The sequence below is a fragment of the Tachysurus vachellii genome, chromosome 2 (assembly GCF_030014155.1).
Source record: "Tachysurus vachellii isolate PV-2020 chromosome 2, HZAU_Pvac_v1, whole genome shotgun sequence".
Lineage (NCBI taxonomy): Eukaryota > Metazoa > Chordata > Actinopteri > Siluriformes > Bagridae > Tachysurus > Tachysurus vachellii.
This window is the reverse complement of record NC_083461.1, coordinates 14,286,748-14,310,254: the sequence shown is the minus strand read 5'-3', so window position 1 is coordinate 14,310,254 and position 23,507 is coordinate 14,286,748. Positions and strand designations below refer to the sequence as shown.

Below are 23,507 nucleotides of genomic sequence, written 5' to 3'. Positions count from 1 at the left end.
TTTTCACCAAGTACTTTTTTACTCTTATTCAAGTAATTATTTGGATGTCTACTTTTTACTTTTACTTGAGTCATATTATTCTGAAGTAACAGTACTTTTACTTGAGTACAATTTTTGGCTACTCTACCCACCTCTGATTATACACAGGATACCTCGTCCCTCTTCTTAGCACACGTCCATGATCAGTGTTTCTCTTTATTTTACTTGTCTCGATAGTCTAGTGTCACCTGTGTACTGTATAATGACATTCTGAGCTCTGCTTACACAAGTCTACTAATCTAATTCCTTTCTCCTGACTCAGCTGCAAAGTACGGAGTTTTTTTTTGTGTCTTGACCTCTGTCTCTGTTTTGGATTTCAGTTAGGAATTTGATTACGATAAACATCCCTGTTAGTGTGGTCCAACCTGCTTTGACTATTTACCAAAATGTGTGCAGAACGTTAGGTAAGAGCACAGATATGTAGTTAAACAACAACAACAACAACAACAACAACAACAAAATGTCCTTTAAAAAAGCAGATCATGTATGTGATTATTATGTGATTAATGTTCACATAAAAATAAAACAGCACCCCAATAAAAAAGTGGGACCAGTTAGTGGGATCCAGCAAGACTAGGGCATCTTTACCAGAGGATAAGTCCTGGTAGAAAGGAGCTTTTGTTTTTGTAAAATAGTTTTAAAAAAATGATTACTAATTTAAATTGTAGACAAAATTACAATCTTTAAGAAAATAAAAAACCTCTAAGTATGTTGTTTAATTTGTCAGTAATAAGGAAAGATGTTCTACCAGCATTTGGTCTGCCTTTTTGGTCAGAGTTTTAATAATCAGGTGAGGCTCTGATAGCCCATTCATTCATTCACTCATTCATTTTCTACCGCTTATCTGAGCTACCTCGGGTCACAGGGAGCCTGTGCCTATCTCAGGCATCACTGGGCATCAAGGCAGGATACACCCTGGACGGAGTGCCAACCCATCGCAGGGCACACACACACTCTCATTCACTCACGCAATCACACACTACAGACAATTTTCCAGAGATGCCAATCAACCTACCAAGCATGTCTTTGGACCGGGGGAGGAAACCGGAGTACCCGGAGGAAACCCCCGAGGCACGGGGAGAACATGCAAACTCCACACACACAAGGCGGAGGCGGGAATCGAACCCCCAACCCTGGAGGTGTGAGGCGAACGTGCTAACCACTAAGCCACCATGCCCCCCCAGTGGTGACAGCACGTCTTAATTATATTACAGATTAATGCACAAACTCATTAACTAATACCATCACTTCAAATGCAAACACTGAGACCACGGAATATGAGACAAGTATTATTTTATTAAATGAATTATAATATAAACCTGACAATATCAATCTTATCCTAATACATTTCATTTCAGTTTTTATTTATGCTTTAATTATTTTCATTATACATATGATTATACCTTGGCCCTCTTTTTTTATTTATGCCTTAATTATTTTCATCATACACATGATTATACCTTGGCCCTCTTTTTTTATTCATGCTTTAATTATTTTCATCATATACACGATCCTGGGCCCTCTATAGAAAGACACTTACTGTAAGTACATGAGGATATTTCGTAGTCTAACATTGGAAGAAGACTAACAATTTTTCACTTACATATTTGATTGAGAATTTATTATCATCATTAATTCTGCTGTAACCATCTAGAAGAAGAAGTCTTTATTATTGGCACACATACATTACAGCAGAATTCTTTTTCTTTGCATATCCTAGCTTAACCATTTGAGCCATCCAGTGGGAATATTGTCCACTGGGCCTCTTCTTGGGAAACCTTTCTTCAGCTTATCTTCAAAACAGACGAAGCAGAAAGTAAAGGTGAGAATATATTGATCTTGAATTAACAAACTAATTAATTATTGAATTAATAAACTAATAAATTAACTACCCCTTCCGATGTAAGTGTACATGGTGCCTACTTACTTCTCTTTCATGTTGTTCGTCTTTGGTTGTGAGTCTGAACTTGCATTTATTCTGAGCCTGTCTCATTATCTCTGTCCTGTGCATGGACATGAAAACATGTTATTCACATAAAATACACTCACAGCACTATGCGTAATATATATATATATATACGTGTGTATATATATATATATATATATATATATATATATATATATATATATATATATATATATATATATATATATATACACATACACAGGGAGTGCAGAATTATTAGGGAAGTTGTATTTTTGAGGATTAATTTTATTATTGAACAACAACCATGTTCTCAATGAACCCAAAAAACTCATTAATAGCAAAGCTGAATATTTTTGGAAGTAGTTTTTAGTTTGTTTGTAGTTTTAGCTATTTTAGGAGGATATCTGTGTGTGCAGGTGACTATTACTGTGCATAATTATTAGGCAACTTAACAAAAAACAAATATATACCCATTTCAATTATTTATTTTCACCAGTGAAACCAATATTACATCTCAACATTCACTAATATACATTTCTGACATTCAAAAACAAAACAAAAACAAATCAGTGACCAATATAGCCACCTTTCTTTGCAAGGACACTCAAAAGCCTGCCATCCATGGATTCTGTCAGTGTTTTGATCTGTTCACCGTCAACATTGCGTGCAGCAGCAACCACAGCCTCCCAGACACTCTTCAGAGAGGTGTACTGTTTTCCCTCCTTGTAAATCTCACATTTGATGATGGACCACAGGTTCTCTATGGGGTTCAGATCAGGTGAACAAGGAGGCCATGTCATTAGTTTTTCTTCTTTTAGACCCTTTCTTGCCAGCCACGCTGTGGAGTACTTGGACGCGTGTGATGGAGCATTGTCCTGCATGAAAATCATGTTTTTCTTGAAGGATGCAGACTTCTTCCTGTACCACTGCTTGAAGAAGGTGTCTTCCAGAAACTGGCAGTAGGACTGGGAGTTGAGCTTGACCCCATCCTCAACCCGAAAAGGCCCCACAAGCTCATCTTTGATGATACCAGCCCAAACCAGTACTCCACCTCCACCTTGCTGGCGTCTCAGTCGGACTGGAGCTCTCTGCCCTTTACCGATCCAGCCACGAGCCCATCCATCTGGCCCATCAAGACTCACTCTCATTTCATCAGTCCATAAAACCTTAGAAAAATCAGTCTTCAGATATTTCTTGGCCCAGTCTTGACGTTTCAGCTTGTGTGTCTTGTTCAGTGGTGGTCGTTTTTCAGCCTTTCTTACCTTGGCCATGTCTCTGAGTATTGCACACCTTGTGCTTTTGGGCACTCCAGTGATGTTGCAGCTCTGAAATATGGCAAAACTGGTGGCAAGTTATATACAGTACAGTATAGGATTACCTATAGAGATTAATAGAGAAACATTTTTTTTTGCTTTTATACCACAGCATTACTCTTAATAATGTGACCAAAGGGACATGTTAATTCAAGGTGTGTCCACTAATTAGCATCACAGGGTTTACAATCGTGTAATCAGTCAGTGGGCCTATATATAGGGCTCCAGGTAGTCACTGTGTTGTCTGGTGACATGGTGTGTACCACACTCAACATGGACCAGAGGAAGCAAAGGAAAGCGTTGTCTCAGGAGATTAGAAAGAAAATTATAGACAAGCATGATAAAGGTAAAGGCTATAAGACCATCTCCAAGCAGCTACTGTAGATGTTCCTGTGACTAAAGTTGCACATATTATTCAGAAATTTAAGATCCATGGGACCGTAGCCAACCTCCCTGGACGTGGCCGCAGGAGGAAAATCTATGACAAATCAAAGAGACGGATAATCCGAATGGTAACAAAAGAGTCCAGAAAGACTTCTAAAGAGATACAAGGTGAACTTCATGCTCAAGGAACATCAGTGTCCGATCGCACCATCCGTCGTTGTTTGAGCCAAAGTGGACTACATGGGAGACGACCAAGGACACAAATCATAAAAAAGCTAGACTGGAATATGCCAAACTACATGCTGACAAGCCACAAAGCTCCTGGGAGAATGTCCTATGGACAGATGCGACGAAAATGGAACTTTTTGCCAAGGCACATCAGCTCTATGTTCACAGACGAAAAAATTAAGCATATCAAGAAAAGAACACTGTCCCTACTGTGAAACATGGAGGAGGCTCTGTTATATTCTGGGGCTGCTTTGCTGCATCTGGCACAGGGTGTCTTGAATCTGTGCAGGGTACAATGAAATCTGAAGACTATCAAGGGATTCTAGAGAGAAATGTGCTGGCCAGTGTCAGAAAGCTTGGTCTTAGTCAGGTCGCAGGTCATGGGTCTTGCAACAGGACAATGACCCAAAACGCACAGCTAAAAACACCCAAGAATGGCCAAGAGGAAAACATTGGACTATTCTAAAGCGGCCTTCTATGAACCCTGACCTCAATCCTATTGAGCATCTTTGGAAGGAGCTGAAACATGCCATCTGGACAAGACACCCTTCAAACCAGAAACAACTGCAGCAGTTTGCTCATGAAGAGTGGGCCAAAATACCTGCTGAGAGGTGCAGAACTCTCACTGACAGTTACTGGAATCATCTGATTGCAGTGACTGCCTCAAAAGGTTGTGCAACAAAATATTAAGTTAGGGGTACCATCATTTTTGTCTAGGCCTGTTCCATGAGTTTATTATTTTTTTTTTTTAAATAATTCCGTTGAAGCATGGTTGAACAGCAATGTCTGACTTTCATTGGTTAACATTTCATAGAATTTTTATGTATTATTACTTTTGTCAGATTAAAGATTTTTCTGTGACCATTGTGAGTTTTTCTTTCGTTGACCGAAGGGTACCAACAATTTTGTCCACGTGTGTATATTATCTATGGGATCAATAAAGTGTCTCTCGCGCTCTCTCTCCTTTGTTGATTTTCTTCTATAACCCTTTATTCCTGTGATGAGTCTGTCTGTGTTTTTGCCCCGTTTCTGTCTGCTGTCTTTCCCTGTTGTTAATTGTTTGCTCCGCCCACTCGTTTGTTCCCACGGACACTGATTGAACTCATTCATCTCCTCAGGTGTGTTGTCTTTGTCTCTGATTGTCTCTGCTTTGTCATTGGTTCCTGTCAGCTATATATACACTCTGTTTGTCCACTTCCCTGGTGTTGGTCGTTGTTACATGTTGGAAGTTTGTTTCTATGTTCCTGTTCCCTGTTAGCCCTGTGTTCTGCCTTGCTCTGTCTGCCTGTTTGTCTGTTTCTTGTGTTTTGGATAATTAAACTATAGACTGCATTTGGATCCAGGCTCGCCTTTGTCCTGTATCACAGCAATTCCCTACGGTTTTATTTCTTATTTAGCAATTTTTGCTTTTTTATTTTTTGGAAATAGACTATAATATAAGAAAAGGAAAAAGAGAAACTTACACACATTTCATGTCCATGTAGGTGCTAAAGCTGTCCTCTGATTCACTTTCTTGGTTTATCTTCATTTCATCTTCCTCATCGTCATCAGAGTCATCACTTTCCTGAGGCTTTAGATAAGATTTGAATGACTTTGTAATTTTATGTAAATAATGATTTTCTGTAAATGTTGTGGGTAGTTGTGTGTTCGAGGTGGGGGTGTGAGGTGGGTGGGTGAACCTACTTGTGATAGTGTCTTCATGTAATTCTTTGGATAATCATAGGGAGAGTACAGAGCGTTAAATGACTCAGGGGCAGACTGTCTTGTTGTAAGAGATGATGGACCTGATTCAGTTTTATTCTGTTAACAGAAGCAACATGTCCATCAAAACAAATAAATATGAGATTCCCATTAATATATGTAGTATATTATATCTGCCTGAATGGGGAGAGACCCATGTATCAGAAACCAGGAACTGATTGACAAAAGGCATTATTATGATCCTGTTGGTGGTTACTCACCTGTTCTTGGTCTTCAGACCATTGTGGATCACGATACAAACATGAAGGCTCAGATATTGACCTACATTTCCCAAATGTATTCCTGATTTCCTATTAAACAAGAAATCAATTCTAATTATCAATCCATACAATGTATTCTTTTCATGATTCATGAAAATGATTTTTTTCCTCAAAGAAATGTAGATTTCATATCTTATTTGGACAGTACCTCTGATTTGGGCAGTGTGTCCAATGCCTTAAATATTGCATTAAACCAGCCCTCCACCTCATCACTGCAGAGAGTATTCAAAAAAATCTTTGTTAGTGAAAGTACTGATTTATTTTTTCACACATCAAAAGCTCCCAAAATCTTATATTCACTGATACAAGACTTTTTATACATCTGTTTTTTCAGCATTCACAAATTTAATGCACTTTGATAAGGTTTTTGGATCGCTGCCATGGATCAAGACCAACCTGTTTTCTCCAACAAGGAAATATTCTCTCTCTGGCACCCTCATGTACAGAACACAGGATGCAGAGCATTTAAAGTTCCTTTGTATCCACGAGCAAATTGGATGTGATTCTGCATGCTGGAATAGCAGTAAAACCCTGAATGCAAAAAAAACCATCTCAAGACCTTGCAATACTAATAGAACGATCATACGTATTCTTAATGTTATAAATATTTTACTCACATACCCCTGAATATGTTACTGTACATTAACCCTCCTATTGTCCTCCTATACAAATTAGGAGCGCTGAGTCAACTTGACCTTGTCTGTTTTGACTGCTTATAAAAAATGAAGTATATATGATAGCCTTTTTTTTTTCACCTTTTTAGTCAAACTTGTTTCCAACATATTAACATATATTTTGCAAAAAAAAATTATATTTGGTATAATAAACCTCATTTATATACAAAAGTGCTAAAAAAAAGTTTTACAAAAGTAAAAAAAAAACAGAAATTATGAATTATTTTCACTTCAGAGGCACAAAAGTTAATGCACAATTACAGGCTGGTTTAGTTTAAGGGCAGGAGATTGTTTTGAAACCATTTTGACCATTTTTAATGTCAGCAAATAATAAAACCTGTTTTTTTACAGGCCAAATTGACTTGAATGCTTATAAATCAAAAATTCTACAATTATTACCATTCTGTGTGTAATATCTATTTTACACTTGTAATATCTATTTTGCCCACCTGATGTCATCTGATCAACCAACAACAGGCTACACACACACACACACACACACACTCAAAAACTTGCCATAATTTCATGTGAATAAAACTTCGTTTACCTCCTTATGTTTTTTTATTATACTTAATTTATGAACGATAAACCTTATGAAATTTTGCCATGTTTTGAGTAAAATAAGCAGAAATTATTAAATATTATTTTGGATAACCACTGACTGATAAATGTCAAACATTACTCAGCATATCTCCAGGCCAAAGCTGACTGATGCAACTAAATTCATAAATAAGAGAGAGGAAACAAACATGATTTGAATATGAAAAGACAACGTGTGTGTGTGTGTGTGTGTGTGTGTGTGTGTGTGTGTGTGTGTGTGTAAAGATTGTTGGTAGAAGAAGAAGAGAAGAGAAGATATTGTCCCCAGCTGGACAAATGCATATAACAAGTGTGAAATATTTACAAATGATTGTTTTTGTTTTTTTGGAGGCCCAATGAATTGCAATGCCCAATGCTTGTGTGTGTGTGTCTGTGTCTGTGTATGAGTGTGTGTGTGTGTGTGTGTGTAAAGCTTGTTGGTAGATCAGATTTTGCCCCCAGTTAGACAAATGCATCTAACAAGTGTGAAATATTTACAAATGAGTAGCTTTTGTTTCTGGAGGCCTAATGAATTGCTATGCCCAGTGCTTGTGCATGTGTGTGTGTGTGTGTGTGTGTGTGTGTGTGTGTGTGTGTAGCATCATTTCGGTAGATCATATTTTGCCCTCTGCTAGGCAAAGGTATATCAAAAGTGAAAAATATTTACAAATGTGTAGCTTTTTTTCTGGAGGCCTAATGAAATGCAATACCCAATATGTGTGTGTGTTTGTGTGTGTGCATGTGTGTGCATGTGTGTGTACAGTATGATTGTGTGTGTGCGTGTGTGTGTGTGTGCGTGTGTGTGTGTGTGTGTGTGTGTGTGAAACGTTTACAAATGTGTAGCTTTTGTTTTGTCTGGAGGCCAAATGAATTGCAATGCCCAATGCTTTGAACAGTATTTGACTGTGTGTGTGTGTGTGTGTGGCATCATTTCGGCAGATCATATTTTGCCCTCTGCTAGGCGAAGGCATATCAAAAGTGTGAAATATTTACAAATGTTTGGCTTTTTTTTCTTTTCTGGAGGCCTAATGAAATGCAATGACCAATTTGTGTGTGTGTTTGTGTGTGTGTGCATGTGTGTGTGTGTGTGTGGGGGGGGGGTGAGTGTGTGTTTTGGGTCTGTGTGTTAGTGGACATTTTATGTGTGCATTTTTGTGTCTGTATGTATGTTCAATGCGCTGAAAAGGCAAAAGTGTGACCTATTGCCCCACTAAATGTGGCCGGGTCAAAATGACCCAAGCTGTTCCAAAATGCAAAGTATTTATTTTACGAACACATAGTTCAACGAAAATAGACAAAATTAATTTTGCTTGCAAAGTTCATAATTTGGAACAATCCTGCAAAATTTCAGGCAAATATGTGGAAGAAAACCCAAGTTATGACACATTAAAATCTTCCAAAAATCAAAAAGACACAGGGAAAATAGGAAGGTTAAATAATCTTTCATTTTCAGAAACATGTTGTATCAAAAATATATTCCAAAAGATGTTATATCTGCTTTGACCTGGTCTTCTTTTGGTATTTCAAGTTTCATACACACTGTATCATCATCCAACTACAATTTGCTATAATCTGTCCACATATTCCAGGGACTCCACTGTATGAGGCAAATGTGAGTTGTATTTTTATTTATAACTTTATAAGTAAATTTTAAATTACAAGAAACCTAAATTTCAAGGTCTCAATTCAATTAACAGATCTAATAATGGCACAAACACGTAATAATCCTGCAGTTTTGGAATCTAAATTTGCAAAAATGTTGTTTGATTAAGAATGTTTTATTGAGTACATGCTTATATACATACTCATAAAGGTTGATTTGTCCTAGGGGTTTGTCTCTTTTATTTTTGTCCCTGAAGAATTTCAGCTCGTACAGATTTCCAGGGGTCTTGCTTAGCACAAAGTACCTCCTCTTCCATGATTTCTGCAGTTCACAAAAGCAAGAAGTCACACAGAAATGTTACAGAAAAAAGATTTATTCCTATTTAAATAAGGACTTATTTTAAGTAGTATACCAAAAAATTGAAATGGGTGTGAGACGGTGACTTGTGCAGGTATCCAGAGTGCACCTCTTCCACATTGGCAGGGACGAGGTAAAACCTGGAATTTGTACTTGCTAGATGAGAAATATATGTAATAATGCTCAGAGTTTGTACAGAACATTAATGTGTTAAGTTCAACATTTATTTATGAGGCAGACATACTTGAGTTCTTCAGCTTGCTGAACATTGTAGTAAGATTTCCTGAAAAAAAAAAAACACTCCTGTTATTAATTCACAGTGTGTTAAATTTACTACAAACTAATACAAAGAAGAAGCAAACTGAAACAAAGGTTATTACACAGGAAAATTATAAATGTACTAAATTATTTATAAATACCTTGTTATTTAATTATCTGTTCATTTATTCTAATGTGAATAAAAAACATAAGAAACACTAGTGACAAGGTCTGTGTGATAAACTAACTGTATGGATCAATAATTAATCGTGTATTTTTTAATAATAAATATAAATTTTAATGTGCACCACAAAATACTAAATCCTGGTGAAAAATAATAAGCTGGTAACATTTAAATTTTATACACATAAATCAGAATAATATATTAAGTGCATATCCAGCACATTTCTATTGTTGCTTGTGGCTGTAATTTTATCAAACATTTTCCTATTCAGCAGTCTTTATTTTTTGTAGGTTAAAAAAAAAAAATGATGATGATGATTATTATTATTACCAATAATAATAATAATAAAAATAGCAATAATAATAATAATAATAATACTAATAATAATAATAATAATAATAAGAAGAAGAAGAAGAAGAAGAAGAATCAATTATAATATTTCATTATGAATAATGAAAATCTGAAGCATAAAAAACATCACAGTCATATATATTTATATATACACACATAGATATAATAAATCTACCAAATTAAAACACATAAATCACCACTGAATTGCATTTCTTCAGTAATCTACTGTAAGGTTATGTTCAGTAATTAAGAATTTGAAGCTTTACCTGCAGCAGAAACTGATGGTCTTCTGCACCACTCTAAGTACATTCATCAAATGACTCTGAACCTAAGCACAAGGTATTTAATTACAGCTTGTGAGATCATTAATGGGTAGGGCTTCAGTCTTCAGAAGCAGCCTCTCCAGATGAAAATTGTTTATATTCATTTAAGATTTTCTGTCCAGCTCTATAAAAACATTTCTTCATTCAGTGTTCTCATATACTTGCCTGTTATTTGAATCTGTCTGTGGCCATGTATAAATAAACTCTTTTCAAGGCTCTTGAATGATGGCAGGAGGAAGTTAATTACCAAAATATATAATGGCTTGGGAGTTCCTTGGGGAATTTTCAGCATATGGAAGGGATCATCACCTTATATGACCTTATATATACATGTTTGTTTTTTTATATCGCTTCATTTACCTGTGTATAATGACATTCTGAGCTCTGCTTACACAAGTCTACTAATCTAATTCCTTTCTCCTGACTCAGCTGCAAAGTACTGAGTTTTTTTTGTGTCTTGACCTCTGTCTCTGTTTTGGATTTCAATTAGGAATTTGATTAAAATAAACATCCCTGTTAGTGTGGTCCAACCTGCTTTGACTATTTACCAAAATCTGTGCAGAACGTTAGGTAAGAGCACAGATATGTAGTTAAACAACAACAACAACAACTTTAAAAAAAAAGGAGATCATGTATGTGATTATTATGTGATTAATGTTCACATAAAAAAAAAAGTGCGACCAGTTAGTGGGATCCGGCAAGACTAGAGCATCTTTACCAGAGGATAAGTCCTGGTAGAAAGGAGCTTTTTGTTTTTGTATAATTGTAAAATAAAAAATCTCTACTTATGTTGTTTAATTTGTCAGTAATAAGGAAAGATGTTCTACAAGCATGAAAAGCTAAGCCTTTTTGGTCAGAGTTTTAATAATCAGGTTAGGATCTGATAGCTCAGTGGTGACAGCAATTCTTAATTATATTACAGATTAACCCAGGGTTAGGGTTAGGGTTAGGGTTAGGGTTAACCCTAACTAATACCATCTCTTCAAATGCAGACACTGAGACCACGGAATATGAGACAAGTTATATTTTATTAAATGAATTATAATATAAACCTGACAATATCAATCTTATCCTAATACATTTCATTTCAGTTTTTATTCATGCTTTAATTATTTTCATCATACACATGATTATACCTTGGCCCTCTTTTTTTATTCATGCTTTAATTATTTTCATCATACACACGATCCTGGGCCCTCTATAGAAAGACACTTACTGTAAGTACATGAGGATATTTCGTAGTCTAACATTGGAAGAAGACTAACAATTTTTCACTTACATATTTGATTGAGAATTTATTATCATCATTAATTCTGCTGTAACCATCTAGAAGAAGAAGTCTTTATTATTGGCACACATACATTACAGCAAAATTCTTTTTCCTTGCATATCCTAGCTTAACCATTTGAGCCATCCAGTGGGAATATTGTCCACTGGGCCTCTTCTTGGGAAACCTTTCTTCAGTTTATCTTCAAAACAGACGAAGCAGAAAGTAAAGGTGAGAATATATTGATCTTGAATTAACAAACTAATTAATTATTGAATTAATAAACTAATAAATTAACTACCCCTTCCAATGTAAGTGTACATGGTGCCTACTTACTTCTCTTTCATGTTGTTCGTCTTTGGTTGTGAGTCTGAACTTGCATCTAATTTCCACTCAACCCTCTAAAGCCACAGTCATGGTATTATGTTAAACTACATCATACTTTTATGGAGGTAACAACTACAAAGCATTTATAATGAAAAGAATAAACACACCTGGTCTGTAATTACTGAATACGGAGGTGCACTTATGTCTCTGATTCCCCTGGCTTCCTAAATTGCACAAATTATACAGAGATAATAATTGCACATTATTGCCTTTATATGCAATATATGTATAGCACATTGTTAAACTAAAAACACAACAAGACTTTTTTGAAGAGCAGTGGATCTTTACCGTAAGCTCAAGCTGCTTGTGAGGACGATTATGCATAGCCTCATATAAGGCACTGAACCACCTTTCAATCTCTGAACTGAAGAGAGAAATTATACAGAACAAAAATATATAGATAGTGCATAATATAATATATTTAGATATTCCTGCCTAATATAACACTTTTGAATAATGAAGGCTTCCGAATACTGTTCTGTGAACTTGACTTCAAACTCATTTATTCCTATGAAACAAATACTCTTTAAAATATAATCAGCCAATACATGTTTAATATAAATGAGGTTTTAATCAATTGAAACACTTGATTCAGTTGAATTAGTGCAAGCTCTTTTTGATCACATTTGATTCTGAGCTTTCCAATTTGTTTCTAATTCCAAAAACCCTCCCACAAACCATACCTGGTTTCTCCAATGAGAAAATAGTCTCTGTCTGCCACTTTCATAAAAAGAACACAAGAGGGAGAGCATCTGAAACTCTCATGGACCCAATTCCACATAGAATGGTTCTCAGGATTCAGAAACATCCACGAGACCCTGCAAGAGAGCAAGGTTCAAAACCCATTTGTACTTAAAGCTATTAACTTTCAACTCTTGCTAATTCTCAGAATGTTTTTGATAGGAAAGCTAAACATACTGAGACAGATCAATGGCTCCAAGTGATTCACTGTTCTTCATTTCTTCACTTTTAAAATAATCAAGATGGCATGTAGTTTTATTTTTCTTCACAAGAACAAAATACCTCCGCTTCCATGATTTCTGCAATGTTAGTATATTATGGCAAAAAGAGATTAGATAGTAACCTTTTAATAATATAGAGCTTAAAAATCCCACAATTACATGCTTTCTAAAGAACTCAAGAAAATTAACCTGTATTTTAAACTGGGATGCTTTAGGGGACTTATACAGGTAACCAGCACATAACTCCTCCTTTTCTTCACCTACAGTATAAGAAATGATTCAGCATGATTTACCATGAGAAAGTTACTGCATCTTCAGCCAGCAAAGGCATACAAATGAACCTAATTTATATTTATATTGAATTTAAATTTATACTTACTTAATGCCATTTCGAGTTCTGTAGAACAATGTGATGCTGTTGTATTTTGTATTGTGGATGGCTGAGAAACATCAGAATTAACTAGAGAGTGAGCTTTGTGACATTAAAATTCCTGAAAAAGATTTCCTGCTTTCCAGAAAAATGCAGAAAATGCTGCTTTACCGGACGCAGCTGGTCATTACTGTTGTGAACATCCACACTGGGGAAGAGATAGAAGAGTGTTTGGTAAGATTTAACCTACACTCTGATGACAGAGGAAAAAGAAAACCCTCCCCATGTTGTGGTTAAACATTCTACCACATTCTACATTATCAAAGTTATATCACCACAGGGTATTTTTTACAGAGCTATACTTCCTTGTTTTATGAAATCTGATCCCATGCTGTTTCGGTGCTTGGCAGATTTGGAATTGCAAAGCATCAATGTTGTACACAGGAGAGAGCAGTGAGGGAACCAGCAGTGTTAACAGACACCTGTTCGGCCTTTAACGACCCCCTGCCATAATTTCCAGACATCTTATAAATGTCTAGTGTCAGTTTATAGTCAAACATCTATAAACATGATGGCACACATCAGGTCAGCAGTTGTGTATCTTGATCTTGCCTCCCTGCACTTGTTTAGAATGCTGGCTGTGTTTCTGGACTTCAGCTCCCTCTTTCTTTCTTCTCTTCTTCCATTCTTGCACACACAATGTTCCCACCAATGTTTATGCCATTCACAAGAGCCCTGAAGGTCAGGGCCACAGGCTATTTTCAGAAAAACCCTGCACTGACTTGACTGACAAATTGGCAGTAATTCAAGAATGAATCAAACACACACACATACATACACACACACATACACACAAACACACACATACACAAACACACACACACGCATGAAGACATTTATAAATACAGATACAATTACTTATCAAGCTCATTTACAACAACCTACAATTTATGACTCCTGATTTGCATCTGTTCTCACATATCCATAAAGTATCATCAAAGGGCTTTAGCATAAATAACAGATATAAATAGAGCTTTTTGGCAGATGGTCACTTATTTAAAGGAAGAATAATTGAACAGCAGTGTTCAGAGTAGCTTGTTCTTTCTACAACACTTAAAACTAATATGTGACCAGATTTACGGACCTCAGTGACAGAAATTAAATATTTCCCAGGACGCGAGCAAGGACAGTGGGTTTCATAATGTACACCACAAAACCCAACCCCCTGCCAGCACTGGAATATAAAAGCTGGAGGCATGGGTCTTGTGATGAGGAATTGCTTGCTGGCATATTGGGAGAAGGGAAGATTTAAGATTAGACCATTTTTGTAAAGCACCTTTTTTCTGGACCTTGTGGAGCTGAATGTTTATTGGAGCTATGAAAACTCCAGCTCAGGTAAAAGTGTTACTCAGTGTTATTCTGTCAAAAAGATTAAGTCAGAATGAAAACTAGTTTCAGTGCACAAGCTTTAGTGTCTTAACATTTTTCATTCTAGGACAATCCTGAAAAACAGCAGGAGCATTTAAAAGAGCAAAGGGACATTCTTGCTTACCGAATGAAAAAACTGTCAGCAAAGCAAGAGCATTTCATTGTAAGTCAGAAACTTACAGTTTTGTTTTATATAAATAATGATTTGTTCTTAACAAAAAAAAAACAACATTTTGATGTATTCATATGGTTTATATGGTATTTATATGGTTCTGGTTTACTATCTATCTCAGAAAAAGACTGCAGAACTGAAAGAAAAGATCCGAAAGAAGTATGAAGACATGAAGCGAGTGCTGGATGAGGACCTGCGAATCACAATGTGCCAGCTAGACATGGAGCAGGAGGCTATGGAGAGAACCACTGAGGAGAACATAGAAAAGTGCTTCCAACTAATGCAGGACATGGAAGAGCAGCTGTCTGAGACTGTCAAACAGCTGAACCAGGACAAAGCACATGACTTAGACCAGGTACTTCCTGAAAATGGGTTATACTAAAGCATCTCTTAGAATGTTAGAATGTGTTTTTGTTTTCTTCCAGCAAGTCAAACTCTTGATCTGTTTTTTTTTTTTTGGTGCAGATTGCAGAAACAGATAGAAGGTACTGTATGTACACAGTGGGTTGTTAACACGTAAAAACAAATTGCCCAGTTAATGTGAGGCGTGAATTATGTAAGAAAATGATTGAAATGAAAGATAACAATGAAATTCCTGGTGCACTTCATCAGAAGAGAAAAGACTTCATTATATTCATCCACGTTCTCACAGAGCTTTACAATTCTCACCCTAATCCATGAATCTTTTTCATTTTCTCAATCTGCTCTCTTGCAGGCTAAAGGAGACTTTGAAGATGACGGATCCAGAGTGTATCCAAATGGACGAGTTTAAGAATGAACAGTTGCTATGTTTAACTATTAATTTACTCCTGTTCATCCGCTCACAGGTTCCTGTCACCAAGAAACTCTTCCAGAGCTGTGAGACTCCCATCTATCATGTATTCTTCCTCAAGCTATACCAAGTGCTAAAGCTGTTAATGCTTTAGGGCTGTAATTTTGTATTTTGTTGGTATATTGCAACGATTTTTTTGTTGTCTTGTCTTCCTGTCTCAGATGCCCAAGAGGTGGTTCTGAACCCTGATTCTGCTCATCCGAAACTTATCATTTCGCCAGCAGGAGACTCAGTTACATACACAGACACCTGGCAGGAAGTTCCAGAAAACTGGTCCCGCTTTGATACCACCCTGAACGTTATAAGTCAAGAGGGTTTTAAAGAAGGGCGCAATTACTGGGAGGCCCAGGTTAGTGGCAAAACCTACTGGGAGCTGGGACTCACCTATCCCAGCATCCCCAGGAAAGGTCGTGAGGAGCAATGCTGGCTGGGGCGTGGACCCGAGTCCTGGTGTGTGGAATACTTTAATGGTGACTACACAGCCTGGCACAATGGGGTTCCCCATGAGCTCACCCATTTAACTGGGAGGAAATTCCAACGTATCGGGGTCTTCTCCAGCTCGTACGGAGGTCTTGTGTGTTTCCTTGGCTCAGACACCATGACCCCGCTCTATAGCTTTTGTGTAGGCACATTTACAGATGCACTTCATCAAGCCGTCTGCCCTGGTCATGACAACCAAGGGACCAACTGGAAACCACTGCTGATCTGTGATGCCTCCAGGTCTGCGCCAACTCTGTGATCGGTAAACCTGAGAGGGCAGAGACAGCAGGGCTGAATAAACTCAATAAAAACAGCCTTGTACGGTATAACAGTGTGATTAAATGGTGTAAAATATAGACAAAAATAATTACATGACACACAAAGCAGTATTTATGAGTACAGCAGAATGCTTGAATATATTATTTTAGATGCATTAAAAAGGAACATTTCATATATGTACTGAGGACAATACAAAATATAAAATCATTCAAGCTTTTAAGATGTTTTCTTTCAGAAATCCTTTATTTCAACAAAAGTGGAGAAAATACACTTTCTGCTCTTGTATAACAGAAAATTTTGCTATGCGGTGGACAGTTCATTATAACCTTTAACTATTTACACAGTAGCTGCCTCCTTAAATAATAAACTGACAGAACATTAAATGAAAATCAAAAGCACAACTTTCATACGATAAGTGCTGTTTTTATAGATTGTTGTGTGTACAATAAAAAATTTAGATTTACAATAAATAGATTTATTGTTATTTAAATGCTTTAAAGTCACTCCAAACCCATTGATGATATTGAACCCACCCCAAGCCTCTTGTGTGCTTTATGTTTATAGTTTTAATACTAATTATAGTCCACACTGTCTCCAAAAGATTCACATAACCATTTAAATCCAAGAATAAATGATAAAAGAAGAAAAGAAAATGCTTATATAGGCTACAGTTCCCCTGCTAAAATGCCATAAAACCTAACATGAATATTTCACACCGCTGTGGACAAAGAACAGCAATATTAATGTTCAAATAAGAGATAAATAATGAACAGTAACATGCTACTAAAGAGCCACTCTTCTGAAGAATCTATTAAGCGTCCAGAATAAAGTCAGAGAGAAACCGCTATCCCACACAAACACTAACTGTAGCTGTGTCTGGATCATCCCTGAATATTGAGACCAGGTGGTCACATCCTGTCAGTAAATCAGTCTAGCTTTGACTGTGATGTGAAAATGTATGCTACCAAACATACTTGAAACTGAAAAAGAAAAAGAAAAGAAAACAGAATAAAAAACATGTAAGTAAAAAAAAAAATAGAACCTTTAAGTAACTCTGTGGTCATGTAGTTATCAGTTAAAATAAAGCTCTTTGGTCAGCATAGAGACAACACAGGGAATCTGCTTCTTCTCACTGAAGCGTGAATCTTCAGACCAGGACTCAAAGTTGTTTGCCACCATGTAGTTGACACGTGTGAGGATCTGCAAGATTTCCAGTTGCTTTCCAGACTCATTGAGGACGTTACAAAGAGCTTGGATGAACCAAGAGCCTCGGCCCGGGTTCCGCCATGAATAGTAACCTGAACGAGAAATGTACCACTGTATCAGGCAGCATCTGATGCACATACAGTACAGGGAAACACTAATAACTATGTCAGGAGTTTGGATGGCTCCCTGCCAGACAACCTGAGGGCAGTCTGGCAGGTGTTTCCTCATCACATACTTTGATGTGTTTGTGGACGATACTTCCCCCTCACCTGTCTTGTTTCCCGCCAGCGCACCTGTTCCTGGTTAACCTCGATTAAATATCCTATATATCTTTGTATTTGTGTTTTGTAAGATCATTGTTATTATCACTACTGTTATTACGTTCATGATTGTCATTATGTAACCTTCATGTATTCTTGTCTATGTTGTCATCTTGTTTGTGTTGTGTTTTGAGTTCCATGATTTATGTAAGTCGTGTACCGGTTCATGTTTAGTTTATTAAAAAAGTCTTCGTACTGGATTCCTGCGTTTGGGGAGTGGATGGTAGCGCTGATTACGGTGTAAGTAGATTATGGTTGAACGCTCTGGAATGTTACAAACTGCTTTCATAATTGATAAAGGAAAACAGATGATAGTTGATACTGTGAAGGTTTCTATCAGTGTTAAAGAGAGATTTCTGTCATGGGAAAGACTTCAAGACTTTACACTTTGGGGTTTGCCACTAAACTGCCACTAGCTGTAAGTGATAACAGGAAATAAATAGGCTTAAAGACATTCCAAAAGATTAAATGTAACTACGGGTGGATTAAAAGATATGAAATAACTTAACTGTTGAATGACTGTGGTCTAAAAAGAAAGTCTGTTATTGGAAAAAAAGCATCCACAGCCCCAACACTGCATATTATCCTACAATAGAAATCCCTGATTTATAAATAAAACACAAAGAGTGCCTTCACTTTTCTGCACTTGTCTGGTATAAGAAATTTTGTGGTGAACAACACACCTGCAATTAAGATCATATGTTACCTGGAACAGTGGAGTATGCAAACAAGAAGTCTGCCTCCACTGGGATTTTGTGTCTGGGGCTCGCATCTGTTTCTAGAACATCATGAGGTGTTCCTGAGTCAGTCTGTATACCATCATCGAACTCTGAACCTCGACAGGCCTGTGAGAATAATTCATTAATATCCTCCACAAGCAGACAAGAAAGAGTTAGCAAGGTAAGTGACCGTGCTGAATGAACAAAAACATATACATATATCATTTTATGGAGGTACTTTTCCATTTTCTTTTACCTGGATGAAGAAAAGCTTGGGTTTGCCCACAAGACTCTTGCACATGTCTCCTCTGAAGAGGAAGGTAATGTCTTTGATGGGCATGGCCCCGTCCGTTCCATATATCATGCCCTCTTCTCCATGGCTTAGCAAAATGCAGGCAAAGCAGGAACTGTCGGTGTGATCCTCTTCCGACACTGACACACACACACACACACACACACACACATACACTTTAGTGGTTCTAAATAACAAACAAAACAGCAATAATTATAATCTGGTTAGAGATACAGTATCCCAATGTTGTACTAAGACCCACAACTACAACTGTTCAAAAGGACAACCTAATACAACGTACAATGAACCATGATTTGTTTTACAAAAAAAAAAATATTTCAACAGAACAAGTCTTTTAACTGTTTGAATAACTCACCATTTTTCAGTATCTTCGTCATTTTTTCACAGGACTGGTCGTTGTAGATGGAAACTTCAAAACCAAGGTTTTTAAAGCATTTGAACAGTTCTCCTGCATCTCGATCTGTGCCATTACGTACATTCATCCCTTAAACCCACACAATGAAATCTCTATTAGGTTTTTTGTGCATAGCTGTACTTTTCACTATTCATTTTATTATTATAAGGTTTTTATTTATAACAATATTGAATAAAAATATTGCCATTTTATTAAACTTTGTAAGAGATTTGAAGAAGACCTACCTGTATCATCATTAAAGTTCTTATTGTTGATGATGACACATTTTCCTACTCGCTTGTGGGTCATTGTATATTGGCACATTGGTGAAACGATGCGGTAGCGGTGCTCAGAGGACGATTCCTTTTCCGACACCTTTTCATCCTTGTTCTTCTTGCTACTGTATGAATATGGAAACAACGGAAAATTTTTATTTACTGCGATGGCAAACATGAGTCTTTTATCGGTTTAACTGTGATCATACTACACAAATACACTAAAGAATACGCTAATAAGTTCCCTTTTAATGTTAAAATGGGAAATTAACTCAGCAGTACTCAGCCTAAAAAAGACACATCCATCACATAAAATTATATAACAAATAAAAACACAAGAGCACTAAAAGGATTAACAACAACAAAACATATGGCTATAACTATTAAAACCTGTCAAATATTAAGTGAGCATAATGTTAAATCTATATTAAATCTGAGTATTTTACACACCACTAGCAGATTTCCAAATATCCATCTGGCAGGCCTCGTTGGCCCCTGCACACACAATAATATAAGCAAGTTTGCTAGAAGAGCCTAGTCAGCCAATCAGCCAACCACAACAAACACAGTCCCCCAACACACCCCGCAGAGTCGCTCAACTGATATGCCATGTGATTCCCTCACACACAGACATGATAAGATGATTTTAAGCCGGCATAAGAGCAAACTTACCTGGGTTCATCATTTAGCACTGAGTTACTCTGCATTGAACCGGCCTCAAAAGTGACCTCTTCTGTCTAAATTTCTTTCCTCGGCACGTGGTGGATGCTAGGATCCTGGCATGCTCTGTACTCAATAACGAGTTGAGTAATGACCGTGTTGGCCAGGAAAGGTGCACACTTACCTGAGTCAGCATCCACACCACCCCCCAGAGCTTTCTACAGGCCCATTCAGCTATGCTGCTGAGGTCATGCAGGGCACCACTGACCCTCTGCTGACTGGCACACAATGCAGCTATGGGTCTACAGACCAGATCATCTACTCTATGTATTTATTTTAGCCCTACTTCCCTTTCCCTAAGTGGTTATCCCACTTGTCAGGCCGCCATTGTAAATAAGAGCCTGTTCTTAATGACTTGCCTGTAAAAATAAAGGTTTAAAAAAAAAATGTACAGAGCTATTATTTCTACATAAAATACAGAAATTGTCATATAAGGAGCTTGAAGCACAAACATTTATCCAATGAATCACGTGTCACAAATAAAAAGCTGCAAATGCAATATAGAGTATATTATATACCCACCATCCTTCATTCACTGCTAATACCATTGTAAAAAATACACATAAAGATGTTGATCTCACAAATATCTAAATGTTCTGTATCTTGCTATTAACGAGATACTATCTAAGTACCAAACTGGGCAACTTTATTGGGCAGGTTTTAAGTGATCGGTTTAATCACTATGACTGTTATGCCACCTAGTGGACAAAACAGACCTTAGCATGTATATCATGTATAACACTGTGTCGTTCAGGAAAGAGTCGACCTTTTGAACAGGCTAAAGAGAAAATATTTATTTATTTATTTTTGACACAGACAATACATTTATCTCCAAATGCACACACATTATATAAATACAGGAATTTATTCTTTTCTGTTTTAACAAATAATCAAATTTGTTTCATAAAAACATAAGCACGTTTATATTGTTTTGTAAGAATGAAAACGTAATCGGTTATAATAACAAAAAACATCAACAAAAAAACACATTGTGCAGTTTAGAAAAAAAGGAAATGAGTCGTTTGCGAGTCGAAAGAATCGACTGAGCTGAAACAAATGATCCGACTCTGTGAATGAGCAGGAATTCATGTAACCTGACGTGATCTTATCTTTTTTTTTTTTTCATTTCCGTTTTTTTGTGTTTTCAGTTTTGTTCTTACCCTCCAAAAAAAAAAAAAAAAAAAAAAAAAACATCTAAATAAAAAAATAGAGTAATAAAACGCCACACTTTTACGACAGTAGACTCACCCTCCAAAAAGCAGATATCTTGCTTTACGGTCAGGCTTTGCATCTGTTTCGTCCCCACAAGCCCAGATCTCCTCCTCAGAGTCTCGCAAAGTTTCCTCGTCCATTATATCTCTACTGCAGCAAACATTTCCAGTGATTATGATCATGTCCAAAGGTTTTTTTTACACGTTTAAACAGTACAGTAGAGTAACCGCTGCCCTGCTAATAAAGTCTTTCAGATCATTTATTTTGTATGAATTTTTCCAACAGAAGCAGATGATAACACTTAATAAATGTCTCACTGATTCAAGACAATCAAACCAAAGTCATTCAAGTTGGTTAACTTTATTCTTCTTGTATTTTACTCCAATGTTAAAAACTTTCACTTGGATATAACTTAGTCATAACCTTTATTTTGCAGTACAGATAAGGAACTAGCTCACCACAGCTAAAAAAACAACTTTATGGTTAACCATCGTCTAAGCTAAACCAAGACAGCAGTAAATGTAATATTAGCTAATTATTGTCAGCTTTCATAGCCTACCTCTAATACCGATATAAAGAAACTAGCTAGCATTGTAGCTAAGTTAAACAGGTTAGCTTATGAGCTATATAACCTGTTTAACTTAGATATAATGCTAGCTAGTTTCTCTGGACTGACTGATAGTTAGTGAAAACATGACCACTTACGTTTCTCACCAACTGATCAAGAGCTGATACTAGACAGTGTAAAAGCTTTTACACAGAGATAGAAAGTGAAAGAAGAGCAGATGGGGAAAGTTTCTAAAGTACAGTGGAATACAGTAAAGTCTTGTGCTGTCATTTAAAGACACAGGGACATGTTAGACAGCACAGCAAGGTACAGGAATCAAGACAAATTAAAAACATGTGTCTTGTTACAGCTGTATTTTCACTCTAGTAAAAAAAAAATAATTTTAAATAAAACCTTATTTTTCTATATATATATATTTAGATTTTGACACTCATTAGCAACTTTCTTTTGTACATCATTCTTATACATCCCTGATCCTTTTATAAGATTCTTCAGCCATTTAGGTGCACTTTATAGCCACTCAGCTACTGACCATAGCCTCAGGATCACAATAAGAATCTCTGAAAATAATGTACAGTGTTCGCGGTGCTGATACAGGCAGACTGATTATCTTTTTAAACATCTTAATGCAACTTGAGAACAGTCCATCATCTAAAATTCCAGCCAGAAGCCATCCTGTGGTCAGAAACTGACACTGATGATAGGTTAGAGGATGTCTAACATATTGTACATTGAATAAGATAAGTCCATAATGATTTGTGTATAAAGGCTGTTGATCCATTGTTAGTCATTGACTACCTACAAAGTAAGTCAATATTCTGGTATAGCTGACAAGCTGCCCAATGAGTTTAAGCATAAGCTAGGTGTGCCTATGAAATATAGAATATTTAGTAATCCTGTGTAAAGCCAAATTAAATTCAGGTCAATAAGGTTATATTGGCCACAGGATTCTCCGTTTTTAATAGACTTAGTGGGTGGAACTCACAAGGAGAAGGACAGTTATAGCCACATCTCTGGTTCACTAAATTATTTTCAGCACTGCCATTTTAATAAGGGGATTGGAATTTAAAATCCTCATTACTAAAGCAAATCATTTCGCATGCTCTACACTCATGTCAATGGCAGTGAGTATACAGTTTATGTTCAGAGTGTTGAAGTGCTCAGGGTTTGCATTTTAAGACATTTTAATTAGTGAGAAATTTATTCACTAGCTTACCAAACTTTATTGCATACTGTAGCTACAAGACAGCAAGGGCTGAGGCTATCAAGGTTTAACGTTGTGTTGCAGCGGTTCCCAGTGTTATCCAGCCATAAGACTTCCAGTGTAAAATTTTTTTTTTTTTTACAAAACCTCTTATAATT

General features: G+C 36.6%; 4 protein-coding genes across 5 annotated transcripts; 1 reads left to right on the top strand and 3 right to left on the bottom strand.

Moving 5' to 3' along the window:
• Positions 1 to 1,690: 1,690 nt before the first annotated feature.
• On the bottom strand, positions 1,691 to 10,483 carry LOC132838032 (uncharacterized). Its single transcript, XM_060858134.1, has 12 exons — positions 10,407 to 10,483; positions 10,185 to 10,246; positions 9,370 to 9,408; positions 9,181 to 9,281; positions 8,971 to 9,089; positions 6,309 to 6,443; positions 6,061 to 6,124; positions 5,853 to 5,942; positions 5,575 to 5,691; positions 5,355 to 5,461; positions 1,967 to 2,042; positions 1,691 to 1,832 (listed from the first exon to the last, which is right to left on the bottom strand). The coding sequence occupies exons 2-12, from the start codon at positions 10,225 to 10,227 to the stop codon at positions 1,824 to 1,826; spliced, it is 900 nt and encodes a 299-aa protein (XP_060714117.1). The 5' UTR covers positions 10,228 to 10,246; positions 10,407 to 10,483; the 3' UTR covers positions 1,691 to 1,823.
• Positions 10,484 to 11,250: 767 nt separating this feature from the next.
• On the bottom strand, positions 11,251 to 13,942 carry LOC132838040 (pleckstrin homology domain-containing family S member 1-like). The gene is made up of 8 exons (XM_060858146.1): positions 13,237 to 13,942; positions 13,047 to 13,117; positions 12,814 to 12,935; positions 12,579 to 12,713; positions 12,184 to 12,259; positions 12,003 to 12,059; positions 11,845 to 11,909; positions 11,251 to 11,710 (listed from the first exon to the last, which is right to left on the bottom strand). Exons 1-8 carry the CDS (start codon positions 13,244 to 13,246, stop codon positions 11,707 to 11,709), a joined length of 540 nt encoding a protein of 179 aa, XP_060714129.1. The 5' UTR covers positions 13,247 to 13,942; the 3' UTR covers positions 11,251 to 11,706.
• Positions 13,943 to 14,158: 216 nt separating this feature from the next.
• On the top strand, positions 14,159 to 17,398 carry si:ch211-28p3.4 (zinc-binding protein A33). The gene is made up of 6 exons (XM_060858102.1): positions 14,159 to 14,622; positions 14,723 to 14,818; positions 14,949 to 15,182; positions 15,293 to 15,312; positions 15,543 to 15,685; positions 15,821 to 17,398. Exons 1-6 carry the CDS (start codon positions 14,590 to 14,592, stop codon positions 16,396 to 16,398), a joined length of 1,104 nt encoding a protein of 367 aa, XP_060714085.1. The 5' UTR covers positions 14,159 to 14,589; the 3' UTR covers positions 16,399 to 17,398.
• casp7 (caspase 7, apoptosis-related cysteine peptidase) lies at positions 16,641 to 22,396 on the bottom strand. Of its 2 annotated transcripts, none has more exons than XM_060858114.1 (7): positions 22,283 to 22,396; positions 21,614 to 21,727; positions 19,616 to 19,770; positions 19,332 to 19,460; positions 18,920 to 19,095; positions 18,651 to 18,789; positions 16,641 to 17,716 (listed from the first exon to the last, which is right to left on the bottom strand). In XM_060858114.1, exons 2-7 carry the CDS (start codon positions 21,715 to 21,717, stop codon positions 17,490 to 17,492), a joined length of 930 nt encoding a protein of 309 aa, XP_060714097.1. In that variant the 5' UTR covers positions 21,718 to 21,727; positions 22,283 to 22,396; the 3' UTR covers positions 16,641 to 17,489. The 2 variants fall into 2 exon arrangements, with proteins under 2 accessions (XP_060714097.1, XP_060714105.1); XM_060858122.1 differs by having other exon boundaries at positions 19,616 to 19,767.
• Between the last annotated feature and the right edge of the window lie 1,111 nt (positions 22,397 to 23,507).